Source organism: Lynx canadensis, chromosome B3, assembly GCF_007474595.2.
Source record: "Lynx canadensis isolate LIC74 chromosome B3, mLynCan4.pri.v2, whole genome shotgun sequence".
Classification (NCBI taxonomy): domain Eukaryota; kingdom Metazoa; phylum Chordata; class Mammalia; order Carnivora; family Felidae; genus Lynx; species Lynx canadensis.
Genome location: NC_044308.2, coordinates 37,515,177 through 37,529,199, shown reverse-complemented (window position 1 = coordinate 37,529,199; position 14,023 = coordinate 37,515,177). Strand labels below are relative to the sequence as shown.

The window sequence follows — 14,023 nt, the reverse complement described above, 5'->3', positions numbered from 1 at the left end:
CACTCTCTCAAAATAAATAAATAAACTTAAAAATTTTTGAATAATAGTAAAAAAGAACAGTTTAATTATGTAAACCATTAAGTCTTTCACGCATGATACCTTGCCCCACTTGGAATTCATATTTTTTTAACTGATGGAGCAGATAAGGAAATGCTCCAACTTTTTTAGAAATAACTTAACGCTAAGTGAAATAAGCCATACAGAGAAAGACAGATACCATATGTTTTCACTCTTATGTGGATCCTGAGAAACTTAACAGAAACCCATGGGTGAAGGGAAGGAAAAAAAAAAAAGAGGTTAGAGAGGGAGAGAGCCAAAGCATAAGAGACTCTTAAAAACTGAGAACAAACTGAGGGTTGATGGGGGGTGGGAGGGAGGGGAGGGTAGGTGATGGGTATTGAAGAGGGCATCTTTTGGGATGAGCACTGGGTGTTGTATGGAAACCAATTTGACAATAAATTTCATATATTAAAAAAAAATTTAAAAATTAAAAATTAAAAAAAAAAGAAATAATCTTATCTTTGTCAACTGATACTGTACAGATAATCATGGTATGGGTTTTTCAATTAACCATTCTAGACTTTCATTACCTGTAACTCTCTGAAGTTGAGTGGTTCAGTTAACCAGTAGCCTCTAATTTACACTGATCAAGTCTCCAAAGGCAGCTGATGTGGCCAGCCCACAAGAAGGTCTGGGTTCAAGGGTAACGCTTTTCTAGTGTTAAGGTGGGCAGTGGGATTGGGAGTACTTAGTACATTATTAATGATAATGCATTAAGGAGCTAAGTAAGTAAACAAAATGGGGCCATTGATAGTGTCTGTGAAACAAAAATTAAGATTAATCCAATTCTGTTGTACCTGAAGACTAAAAATGAATTAAAAAAAGAAAAGAAAAAGGAATGTTGCCATTTCTGTGCATTAGGCCAGTGACAAGGATGCAGATTGCTTCTTGTTATTTTCAACGATGGGAGAATTGGGCAAGTTTCACAATTGTTTCTCCACAAGAATACTTTACCAGCTGAAAATTTCCATTAATTGTTTCCCTACTTGACATAATAACTCTTTTGTTATAGCAAACTCTAGTACAGTAACATGGAAAATCATAGTTCCAATGCTCTGGGTCTTTGTTGTTTTTTCCCCCCTCCAATAAAAGATTTACTCTCTTCATCCAAAATCTTTCAAAGTTTTTTTTTTTCTTTTCTTTCATGACCAGTCCTTTTCAGTCTTCTTGTCTGTACCATTGTGCCATCTCTCATGGCAGTGACAGCCTTTTTTTAGACATCTGCTCTGTTCAGGCAGTAATATTCCTTTAAGTGTTATCATTTCTCACTTTTCTGACATTTCTGTCTATTAGGTATTACTGATTCCATTGTATGGATGAGAATATGTAGGTTCAGAGAGATTAAATAATTTCAGAGTCCACAACAGCTTTAAGTGGTTAGTATACCTTTTGAGTAAGAATTTTGTTTAAATTATAATTTGCTTAAAGTGGAAGGGCATATAAATGAAAATAATCATGGAGTGTGCTTGGAGGCAGTCTGCAGGGGGTTGGTAAGAGTGTAGAGAATAGTACATTGTAGGGAGAAGATACTTAAAAGAAGACAGTATATGAGATATGATTGTCGCATGTAGTCCTAGAACAGACCTATTAGGCTCTAATAAATTATTAAATAAAGTTCTTCCAGGCCATATTAAATTTTTTTTTTTAGTTTATTTATTTATTTTTGAGAGAGCAACAGAGAGTGAGCTGGGGAGGGGCAGAGAGAGCGGGAGAGAGAGAATGTCAAGCAGGCTCCGCAGTGTCAGCACGGAGCCCGATGTGGGGCTTGAACTCACAAACCATGAGATCGTGACCTGAGCCGAAACCAGGAGTCAGACACTTAACTGACACCCAGGTGCCCCCATATTTAAATTTTTTTAAATATGAGATTCAGTCTCCTTATCTCTATGGTTTCTTGGATGTTATTGTACTACTCTGTTTATTGTATTCTTGCTTTTTGCTTACCTATATTTTATTTTTATTTTTTTTAAGCTTATGTATTTATTTTGAGAGACAGAGACAGTGTGAGTGGGGGTGGGGCAGAGAGGAGAGAGAGAATCCTGAGCAAGCTCCATGCTGCCAGCACAGAGTCCAGTGTGGGGCTTGAACTCACAAAACCACAGGATCATGACCTGACCTGAACCAAAAGTCAGATGCTTAACTGACCGAGCCACCCAGGCACTCTACTCTGACTTACCTATATTTTATATAGGTAAATGTGATTACACAAACTTAGACAATTAAGATATAGACATACTGGGCAGATTGACTGGGTTAATACTTAGTTGGTTAGAGGCCTCCCAGACCTTAGTTTCTTCAGTCAAGCCCCATGCTACAAAGAATCTCTAGACTGAACAAGTGAGAAAGATAGGAGAAAACGATTTTGTTCTAACCTCAGGTGTTCTCATTCCAAGTAAGACATTTGCCTTGGATGGTAACTCCCAGCTCATTGCTATACTCCCTGTAGTTAAAAGATATGTTAAATATTGATAACTATGAAAACTCTTAGCTTTATGCAACTTCTGACTCCATAACTTTAGGAAATACGAGGTTACTGGGTTTTTTTGAATATTGTTTAGATTTCCAGTCATGAAGATTTGAGAAGCCAGTTGAGTAATGAGGCACATGTTTAGGTAATAGGTAAGATTGACACCTGTCTCTGATTCCTTAGCCACTTTCTTACTAAATGAAATTTATGAATGTACTGGGTTCTTAAGTGGAAATACTCTGAAGTGTTGTCTTAGGAAGTATTAATGTTCCCTCAAGGATCAAGCATCAAATGTATGTGACTTTTGTTTTGTTCAAAAAGTTAATTTCCATTTTATGGAGAAAAGATTTGGAGTCCTAATTTTAATGTATTTTAGAAAAATAAAAATTCTTTATTAAGGTTTAGATATATTTTTTAGGAGAGTAACATAATAAATTTGAATGTACTAAAAATATACACAATTAAAACAATTGATATGCTTTGTAATTATTACCCACATCTTCTTATTAAATAGTTTTATTTCTTGTTGTCAGAAACAGAGGAGAAATACATGTACATCTGAGGGAGGAGGAAAAAAAATCAAATTCATCCTTCCCAAACAATCAATCAAAATTGACAGTCCCTCAACATACAACATGTAGGGCACCCGTAGCTTTCAGATGGAAGCAGCCTATAAAATGGGCAGGACGCTTTTGTATTTCTAACATTTGATGAAGAAGCATTTGCTGAATTGGAAGAGTACTAACCTGTACATCCTGGTGGTGTCGGGAAATTAATATTTTTCCTGGCACTGCTCTGTCGTTAGACTTAAATATTAGAAGATGTCAAGATTTGCAAAAAATGCAGTAAAATTAGTGATATCCTTGTATTTTAACAAATTTGACTAATTATTGCTGTGCAAACTGGTATTCAAACTTGAATATTCCATTTTAGAGTCTCTGAACATCTTTCTGGCATTAAAAGACCCTTCTCCAACCTCCCACCATCCCCCCTCAAAGAAAAAACCCTAGCTATTTTCAAAGTAGTTTAAGTGATAGCAGATATACAATGTAATGGAGTTGAGGAAAGATTGCAGAAATTTGAATTATGAAAGGAATCTAATCATTTTAGCTCAGTTAACTTGATTTTTATATGTTTTAAGCAGAAATTGGAATTTATATGAGGTGGTGTCAGAAAGCTCTTTGCATTTATAAATGCTCACTCCTGCAAGTTAAAAACCTTGGTTCATAATTCCCACTTTGGGTCTTGGGAGCCACTTTTCAATCATTTCTCTCTGCTAATTTTGGTGTCACCCTCATTTCTTTTTAAACGATTCATTTTGAGCAAATTTGTAAATGGCCCTGATGTGTTCTACAATTTAGTCAATTACTGTTTCAGCCTGCAAGCCTCCTGGGGAACGGAACATACATGGCCTGAAGGTACGAATTTCAATAATTGTTTCAGTAAAGTTAGATGGATTTGTAATGCTGTGTTCCACTTATTGAAATGTCAAATAAAACTGCACTTTCTCAAGCTCTGACAAGCGATCCTTTTTTTTTTTTTTTTTTTTTTTTCCAAAGGGGATGTGGAGGGGGATTCATCTGTAGTATTTGCTCAATATGTGTACATATTTGGATAGAAGGCTTTTTGGGGGCCACATTTTTTTTTTATTATTTTGAATCATTTTGTGGATCCGTTTCTTCAGGATGATTCTGAGCACTGGTGTCCACAAAGATTTATTTGCGTGAAAATACAGACTTCATTTCAGTGATTAATTAAGCACCTAAGCATATTGCACACAGAATACCCTCCTCTTCTTTTGACATATTTATGCTAGAAACATATATTTATTTGATGTCTTTTCATTGTTCTTTGTCTTTTGAATTCTGGATTTCTGCTTACAGCTTCACATTTGAAAGAAAAGCTGGCTATTGTATTAGATTCAAGCATTTTATAATTAATTATTTGGACCTCGTTTTTCAGTGAATAGGAAACATTCTGCAGTGTTCTGTTTGGTTTTAGAGCTGGAAGGGTATGAAAACGTGAGGTTCACTACTAACCTCGGGATGTATTCTTCATGTTCTTTTTTGAACATATTGTTTTGTATATGAAACAAAACAAAACAGTGAATTGAATTCAGTTCGGGAGAGTGAATTGCAATTTTCCCATTTATCTCTCCTTTTTTTCAACACCATTTAGGTATTTGAATAACAACAGGAAAAGTATATTATGTAACATACGGGTTGTACCGTTCTGTAACCTATATACCGAGTAGACTCCAACCGTGGGTCTGTCTAGCAACAAGCTAATTAACCTTCATAGTGAAATGAGAAATTTGTGGCAAATTATAGGTTAATTGGAACTGTGTCCTCGGAACACAAGACTGATCGAGATTCTTTCTTTCCTTGTAGGTGAATACCCGGGCTGGACCCTCTCAACACGGCAGCCCAGCTGTCCCGGATTCACTTCCAAGCAATAGGTGAGAGCAAGCAAGTGAAGTGTGCCCATGAGCATGCTTATCTACAGAGCTGGGGGTGGGGATGAGGCTTATGGGATGACACCTCTCTTCTATAAGACCATACGAATGTGTATGTGGCTAAGAAGAAATTTGACCAGTTGGGTAACTGTAGCTACGTGTTGACTGCAGAGAAAGGACCTCACCGAGGAAGATGGAATGAGGCATTTTAAACTCATAATTTTGGTCTGTGGAATGGTGTGCCTTCAGTCTTCAAATTTCACAGAGAATTCAGTGCCTTTGACTTCAGTGCCTTCCGTGCCTTGACGATCTGGTTGGGTAAATTGTGTAACGCTTACCATTTTTTTCTTGATTGTCTGTCTTTTGGCAGCATTGTTGTCCACTGACCTCTTCACCAGAAAGAGGCAGGGAGAGAGTGAAGTGGTGGAACTTAAACTGACCAGCCATGTTGCTCTTCTTGTATCTTTGGTCATACAGAATATTGAAGCTATTGCAGAAGGAAGATAATTTTCACTCATTCATGCTAACAGCACCCTACACTGCTGTGGGGATACCAAAGACTTGAGTGCCTTTTCAGAGTGTTGCTTCCGATCATCACGGTCCTCAAGTGGAAGGAGCAACCTGCTCAAGCCGATAGAGTTTTAGGTCGTTTTGGTTATATACTCAGTTATTCAGCGAGTGCACCTCACATTACTGTACTTGAGGATGATGCTGTGGAGGCGATTTCTCTGGGTGTACCTGTTCACGCTGGTGACTGGAAAGCCGGCATTGAGCCAGAAGACCCTTCCGCTCTGTCCCAGGCTTTTCTAAGTGTAGAGCTGTCACCAGTATCCACAGCTGTTTATTGGCTGAGGTATGGTTTAGGTTTCTCCTCTTCCTTCTGTCCGTCTCCTTAACCCAGAGTCCTGGTTCTTTTGCCAGGGGGCTTTAACTGTAGGTAATTTAAAGTCTCTCCTTCTGACTCTCTTTTTACCCTCCTGTCTCCTCCTCAGAAGTCGCTTCCTTGATTGCTTTATTATGGTGTCAGTGTATCTACTTACCAGCTTTCCAGCTGTGAGCACACTACTTTTAAAGTGTGTTTTCTTCTTAAACAATTCATTCTGTCTTAAAATGCACTCGACCACGTTATCCACTAGCGGATCCTCTGTCTTGTGGTCACAAGGGGTAGGTCTTTAGTTCTCATTCTAGCGCTTGGCCCTGCCAGGCGATACCTGCAGCTTAGTGGAGGCCTGGGGCTGAGGGTCACTTGTTATGCTCAGGTCAAAGAAGGCTGGGCATTTAATTTTACCACTATTTCCAGAAAAGTTGTTGTTCAGACAGACCCACCATGAGCCTTGAGGAAAAACAAGGACTTTCTCTGGTGTTTTGGGTTCCATTTCATCATGGTATAAAAAGCAAGACAGAGTTGAAAAAAAAATGGGAAGGCAGAGAAGGGGCAGGATAACTTTTCAAGTTCTCTGAGATTTGGCTCTAACAAGAGGAGTAAATTAGCTTGGTTTTTAAAGAACTACAGTGTATATTCACAGAGTATCATAAAATTTTCACGTTGGACAGAATTTTGGAGACTATCTGATTTAGTAGTTCTCAGCCTTTTGTTGTAGTATCTTTCCTTAGGGATGTGACAGCCTCCTACCTAGTGATGGTGGTCTCCTCCGGCAGTGACTTCTGTCATGGGAGGAATGCAGTTTGAAAGAGACCTGCTATAGATTTCAATATACCACCCTGCATTGGCCATGTTCTGTGTCCCACGTTGACAACTAATCAAAAGTATTTATTGAGTGTCACCTGTTGAGTAGGTATTGTCCTATGCACAAGAAATACAATGTAGTCCTTATCCTCTAGAGCTTGCTATCTAATGGACATACAGGGGAAAAAAAAACCCAAACAAATACAGACAATCACACTTTATAATTAGTGTTATGAAGGAAGCAGGCAGGTTTTGGAGAGAGAGAGCACTGGGCAGGAATATGTTTAGATTTAGACAGCATGTTCAGGGAAGACTCTCCTGAGGAGAGTGACATTCTGAGAGGCCTGGAGGATGGGAAGGGCCTAGCCACATCAAGAGCCAGCAAAGGGCATTTCACAGGGAGGGGACAGCATCTGTGGAAGGCCTGTTCGGTGTGTTCATAAGTAGGCCAGTCTGGCTGGAGCCCAGGGAGGGGTACTGATTGGGCAAGTGTGGAGAGAGGGGAGAAGAACATTGGAGTGATCAGAGAGAAGGGGACAGGATGGGCCACATCGGCAGGGCCCTCTTTTAGTTTTCATTTTTGTATTGTCATTGGTAAGCATCAGATGTCCGGCTCTGTTTATAAAAGACCCTCTGCCTGTGCTGTGTGAGTCAGAGGAGCACCAATCTAATCCAGCTCTGTTTCGATGCTTGATTCCCCAGCCCTTGCCAAATGGTCATCCAGGCACTTCCTGAATATCCCTCGCAGCGTGAATGCATTTTATTGGCCATGGCAGCCCCTTCCATTTTCACATAGCTCTGTCTTAGAACATTCTTTGTCATGAGCCGAGATGGGTCTCCCTTTAGCACCCACTGGTAAAGATTTCGTTTGGCCCTCAGTGCAGGGCTGTTCCCTCTTCTAGGTAGCTCTTCCCATCGTCTTCCCTCCAAACATACTACTTGTAGGTTTCCTGTCTCAGCAAATTCTCCCACACCCACCCAGTGGCTAACTTGCCAGTCATCTTTCACTGCCTCCTGGGCCTCCTTCAGAGCCACATGTAGTCAGTCCCTACACCTGTAGGTCTGCCTTCTGTCATGCTGGAGTCTGTCCACTGGCCAATACCCCCGTTGCTGCCAAGGCAGTTTGGGCTCTGTGATCACGGCCACAGCCACAGTCTTGCCATGTGCAGTCCCTCCTCCACGCTGCAGCCACAGTGATCTTGCCAACATGTATTCTGAGCCCATCATTCCCCCTTTAGGGCTGACTGCTGCTCCTTAAAACCTTCAGGACAGTGTGTAACCTTGGCTACAGGTGAGCAATGAGCTCTCACATTTAAGTCCCCTGCCCACTTGACCCCTTCCTGCTTGACATTCCAGCTTTGCTGAGGAATGCATGGAGCCCTCAATGGATCATGTTTTCTCTCACTCCTGGCCCTTCTTGCTTTCCTCCTCTTTTCCTCCCCTTCTTCACCTTCAGTCTGGCCAACCTTGGTCGATTTGAAGAACAGAGTTTTACCTTCTTCTGGAAACCATCCCTGGTGATTGCCCACCTCGTAGTCAACACCAGGTACCCACTCTATAATTTCCCCAATCCCCTGGTGCTTGCTTTTACTGTGGCAGTTAGCACATTGTCTTACGGTCGCTTCTGTCCCCCAGTAAATTCTGTACTCTTGGAGGGCAGTGACTACAGCATATTCATTATTGAATTCCCAATTCCCAGTGTGACGCTTGGCACATAGGAGACGGTCAACAATGCTTGAATGAATGAGTGGATGAACAGATTTATATTCCCTCTAAGTCTTGTCTCTGAATTGAATTCTCCCAACTCATTCAGCCTCTCTGATACCTTATTTCTAGTCTCCTCACCCATTTCTTCTTCTTTAGATATCTCAGTGCCCCTCTTAAAGTGTCATACCAAAGTTGCAATAACATCACATTTAAATTTTAAGATGTTTTGAAAAGTGATTTTTGGATAATCTAAGTCACCGTGACTATACAGATAAACCAAATACTGAGTAAACTGAGGCACAAAGAAATTTCCAGAAAATTTTTTTTTTTTTTTTTTTTTTTTTTTTTTTTATTGAGACCAAGTTGGTAGTCAGACATTGGCATAATGGATGAAATCAGCATTCTCCTCAGTTACTTTCAAAGCTTGAAGTGGTCTTTGCCTTAGGTGGGTGACCGTTAAAATGACCTTACTAATCCACATGGTGTTCCTTGGCCATAATTACTGAATGCAGTTTCCACTGCCAAGTCAAGGCCTTTCCTAAATATCTTAGCTCCCTCCTTCTATAAAATTGGGATGCTTAAACTTTCATCTATCTACCTCCAGCGTTAGGAAGACTGATGAAGCTTTATTAAGGAATCACGTTTTGTTTCTTGGATGAAAGGTGCTTTGTAAATGCATTGAATCAAAATGTTATTATTTCAAGTTGTGTGACATAATGGAGTATCTGTGGAGAAACATTGCCTAGACATTGTTTTGTTATTTCTGTTTTTACAATAATTGTAACTGTTAAATTGGGAGTCATCTGTGGGAATACAAGGGGTCTAAGTGTTCCCCAGGGGAAAAAAATATTTGTGTGTGTGTGTGTGTGTGTGTGTGTGAGAGAGAGAGAGAGAGAGAGAGAGAGAGAGAGAGAGACACAGAATGAGCAAGGCCTGAACCTTTGTTTCCTTTATAAATTATTCCCACAGGGCTATAGTTATTGTGAGGATTAAATCAGGATAATGAGTAATGGCATTTAGCACCATGCCTGGCACATGGTAATCATGCAGTAAATGAGAGCTGCTATTATTATTTTCTTAACTGGATTGATTTTGGTAGTTTATTGTTTGATACATATTTCTGCCTTAGTCTCATTTTACAAAGTTCTTTTTTTTTATTTTATTAAAATTTTTTTAACATTTATTTTATTTCTGAGAGAGAGAGAACACGAGCAAGAGAGGGGCAGAGAGTGAGGGAGAGAGAGGGAATCCCAAGCAGACTCCAGGCTGTCAGCGCAGAGCCTGGCATGGGGCTCAGTCTCACGAAGTGTGAGATCATGACCTGAACCGCAACCAAGAGTCGGACGCCCAACCGACTGAGCCACCCAGGCGCCCTGTCATTCTACAAAATTCTTAACTGCCACTTCAGCATATGAATTCTTAGACTTGGGAGGACATTATTAAAGTTTAGGATCCTTGGTTGAGGGCATGTTTTGTAAAATCTGGAGAAAGTAGGGACTGTTGCTCCATAGTCTGCATTTGACCATAGCAGAAGTTTAAGAAGTATTTAGAAAGAAGAGGAGTCATAACTTGAAAGAGCAAGTGTGGTCAGACATGAAGCCTGAGATCTTTATCAAGTATAACTTACTCAAGGTACCAAATGCATGTGTGTGTATGTGTGTCTGTGACTGCCATATAATAAATCACAACCAGAAGCAAGGCCACCATTTATCAAATTCTTAGCACATGCCACGTCCCTGGCTGGGTTCGAGGATGGGAAGGGAGTGGAAAAGAGGTGATCTAGATGTGGTCCATGTTCTCAGGGATCTCCCAGTCTTGGGGAGTGTGTAGTGGAAAGAAAGGCATCTATACAGGTAACTAGCACGAGGGAAGAGAGTTAATTTGGTAGATGGATAGAGGGTTAGAATAGATAAAGAATAGAGTTACAAGGGACCCCTGGGTGGCTCGGTCAGTTGGGCGTCTGACTTCGGCTCAAGTCATGATCTCACAGCTTGTGGGTTCTTTTGAGCCCTGCGTCGGGTTCTGTGCTGACAGCTCAGAGCCTGGAGCCTGCTTTGGATTCTGTGTCTCCTCTCTCTGCCCCTCCCCCGCTCATGCTCTGTCTCTGTCTCTGTCTCTCTCTCTCTCAAAAATAAATAAACGCTAAAAAAAATTAAAAAAAAAAGAATAGAGTTAACAAGCTTTACATTTCCAATTAGAACATTGATGAGATGAGATGCTATTTTGTACACCACTCTTACCGGGTGGGGATCTGTGGGCATAACTCATAATAAAGCTAGAAGGACTTCAGAGTGTTCCCTAGCCACTTTCCCTAAACTCATTCCTATAAGTGTTTACAAGTCATATGTGTCCAGAGAAGAACATTTTCATGTTTCTTAAATAACTCTGAAAGCAGAGTCTCCCACTTATAGAACAGAAAAGCAAAGAGAAAGCAGTTGAAATTTACTTAATATCTACAATGTGTGTGGGCTTTTTGTAATATTTAATTTTCTTGATTACTCTATAAAGTTGATATTTCCCCCATTTGACAGAAAGAGGAAATTGAGGTTCAGAGAGGATAAGTAACTGACTTGTGCCAGATGACACAACCAGTGAGCCCCAGAATTTGTTTGTTGCACATTTGCTTCCCAGCAAGCTAAATTGTACCTCTTAATGGTAGTAAAAGATCCGTACTTAAGCTATCTATTTTATCTTTTGAAGTTCTGTTTTCTTGTGTATCATTAAGTTCTTTGTATTTAGCAGATGCCAGAGCCCACATAAAATAGCCACTGAAAGGCTACCCAAAGGCAGCAGAACTAAATAGCCAGGAAAGGTCACTGAAGTAATCTGTAAGGTAATCTAGCTTCATTGGGATTGGAGGCTTCCGTCTTGCTTTAGGGGTTCAGGATTTTTATTAATACCTTTGCCATATGGCCAGTTACTTTTGTAAATGTTTGATGTAGGAAGAAGGATGCAAAGTGTGGAGTCCCTGTGTTCACCTAAAACAAAGACGTATTGTAGTCTGGAATTCTGAACAGTGTTCAGAGGTGTCAGTGATCTTGCCATTAAAAATTATGTCTTCCCTTTTCAGCTTAAAGAAGTCTTCTGCTGAACTGAAAAAAATATTAGCCAATGGCCAGGTAGGTGTCATTACATATTAAGATTTTCACGTAGCAGTAACTTATTACTGTCCAGTTTTTGTATCCATACACTTAATAAACAGATAAAGAGCCTGTGAATGTCTTCTTGTCATAAATGAATTACAGTGGCTTAATTTGATTGGCAGAGCAATTTGCAGCATGTTTTTCAAACTGTGCTAATGGGTTTCACTCCCAGCAGATTGAAGTACCAGGCACCCACCCTGCTGCCATCTCAGTCTAAAAAAAGTTAATCAGTTCTGAACAAGTGTGTCAACCCATGGGTTGTTGAAATGGCCCAGCGTCCGGAGGTGGCTGCCACTTTCATTATCTTTGAGGAGAAGAGGAAAAACTGTTACTTTCTTACCTTGGCTCCTTCTTTTGTCCTGAAAGGAACGCTGGCTTTTTGGGGAACACCATAACAGCAGACCTTTGGTGTTTAAAATCCTGGGCCTGAGAAGCCCTTGGTTTGGTTGGCCTAGTGGACTGACCATCTAAAGCTGCATGACCTAACCCAGCCAGTGAGGGACAAACAGGCCTGCGGGCCAGTCATTTCTCACTAATTTTGATTCCAGTAAATGGACACATCTGAAATAGTATAGTGCTTTTAAACATACACTGGCAAATTAAGCTACCTACAGGGTCCTCGATTCTTCAATAGCAACATAAATGCGTTTTAATGTTTGTTATAGAAGAAGCCCTTTGATAGCCTTGGAGGCAGGCGCCTGTCCATTGCGATCAAGCCTGCCTATTAGGCTCTATTGACTGAGACATCTGTGTCACTGCAAATAAAAGACTCTTATTGATTTTCTTAACTGCTGTTCACTTCCCGTCCATGTTTCGAAGGCTGAAATCTTAATTATCTCAGATGCTTATTCAGTGCCTTCACACGCTGACCTCTCCAAGCCTCATTGGCATTTCATGAATCAAGTACTTGTAGTGGAGCACGTCAAGAAGACAAAGCTTGGGTCCTTGTGCTTGTCCTTTAATATCACCTGTAACTTTGTGGCCTAATAGATGGATGCTCATGCCTTAAAACAGTGGTGGTATGATAGTGCTTCTGGAAGCCCTACTTATTTAGCACACAGTCCCTTGAATACAGTTAGAAAAAATAAGTTGATCCGGTTCTGACATCTGGTCGTCATCCAGAGTGTGGGAATTCTAGTCCTTAGATATTCTGTTTATAGCCAAGGAGAATCTGGTGTTGTCTCTGTAATCATGATGGTTTCAAAATTTTATATAGTGTTTATCTAGTACCTAAAAGTACTTTAAGCAGCCAGAGGTTTGTTTGGATTGAGATCTGCAAATGTGTCCCCCTAGTGCCCTGGATGTGTTCGGACCCAGTATGAAACAAAACCTGACTAAAAGCAGAAATAGCGAGCTTGGGATTTTTCCGTGTCTCTTAACACGCTTGCAAGTCTAGTTACTAATTGTAACTTAAGTGTGAGTCACATGCGTTCTTCAGCTGGAAAATATACTTCAAAATTGACATAAATTAAGAAGCTTTAACTACATTTGTTCAACTCAGGCAATGGAAAATAACCTGTCATAGATTCCTCTTTCAAAGATAAAAAACAGTTTATTTCCACTGCAAAAAATAAGCATTCTGAAATGTTCCTAATGTTTTGACAACAAACCTAGTACCATAAATATCTTAGTGGTTTCAGTTATGAGGTTCTCTGTGGTGGAAGACTGTCATAAGAATGATTTTTGACACTTAAAGATTGTTTATTGCCTTCCCTTGGGAATGTGTTAACCCCGCGTTAAACAGTTTGGCATTTTCTTTCTTTTAAGGAACAGCCTTTATTTGCTTTCAGTCACAACGAACAAAACCGAAAAACCCACGTTTGGAAGTCCTCATAATACCTCCTCCTTGTGCTAATTTCTCAGTTCCTTGGTACTATAGGGTAACTAAAGACTGAGCTAGATTGCATCGCAGTGAAGTAATGTGCCCAGTTGTGGCATCAATAAATTTCTGGGCTGAGCACTGACACCACTTGATATGGAAGATGTAAGTCACATTTAACGATACTTTAACACTTGAGCATAGTTTTTTATTTTAGTGGTTTATGCTCTCAAGCATTAATAATGATTTGCCTTTCCACTAGCCTCCACTTAGGCTTAATAAGGAATTCATATTAATCATTAAAAGAAAGGGACATGATTCTTCAAGATAATCAAATATTGACAGGTTAGAAATAGCTTTCTGCCTGGGTTCATTGATATAGGTTATGTGATATAAATATTTATTTCTTTTCTGTCACTCAGAGTAAATGCCACCAATTGATTCAGCATTGATATAGTGTCAACAGTTCATAAGAAACATTTGACTGGCTTGTGTTTTCCGATTAGTCTCTGCTCTATAAAGTGGGATTTACTAAATCTCTCCAATTGTCTGCTCATACAGTGTGACTGCTTTCTGAAACCATTATTGCTTCGATTTGTGAAGCAAAGGTCTAGTGATGGGTCTAGTTTCTGTCAGACCTTTACATATAAAATAAGGATTAATTGAGCATTTTTATTTTAATGAT

At 39.9% G+C, this 14,023-nt stretch overlaps 1 protein-coding gene across 6 annotated transcripts in view; it reads left to right on the top strand.

The window, feature by feature from the left end:
- MAP2K5 (mitogen-activated protein kinase kinase 5) overlaps positions 1–14,023 on the top strand; it is a 273,345-nt gene that overhangs the window by 40,863 nt on the left and 218,459 nt on the right. For all 6 annotated transcript variants that reach the window (XM_030317858.1, XM_030317856.1, XM_030317857.1 and 3 more), the window contains 3 exons: positions 3,905–3,945; positions 4,918–4,985; positions 11,447–11,495. In XM_030317858.1, the coding sequence (XP_030173718.1) occupies positions 3,905–3,945; positions 4,918–4,985; positions 11,447–11,495 (158 nt within the window). The remainder of the gene's footprint in view (positions 1–3,904; positions 3,946–4,917; positions 4,986–11,446; positions 11,496–14,023) is intronic.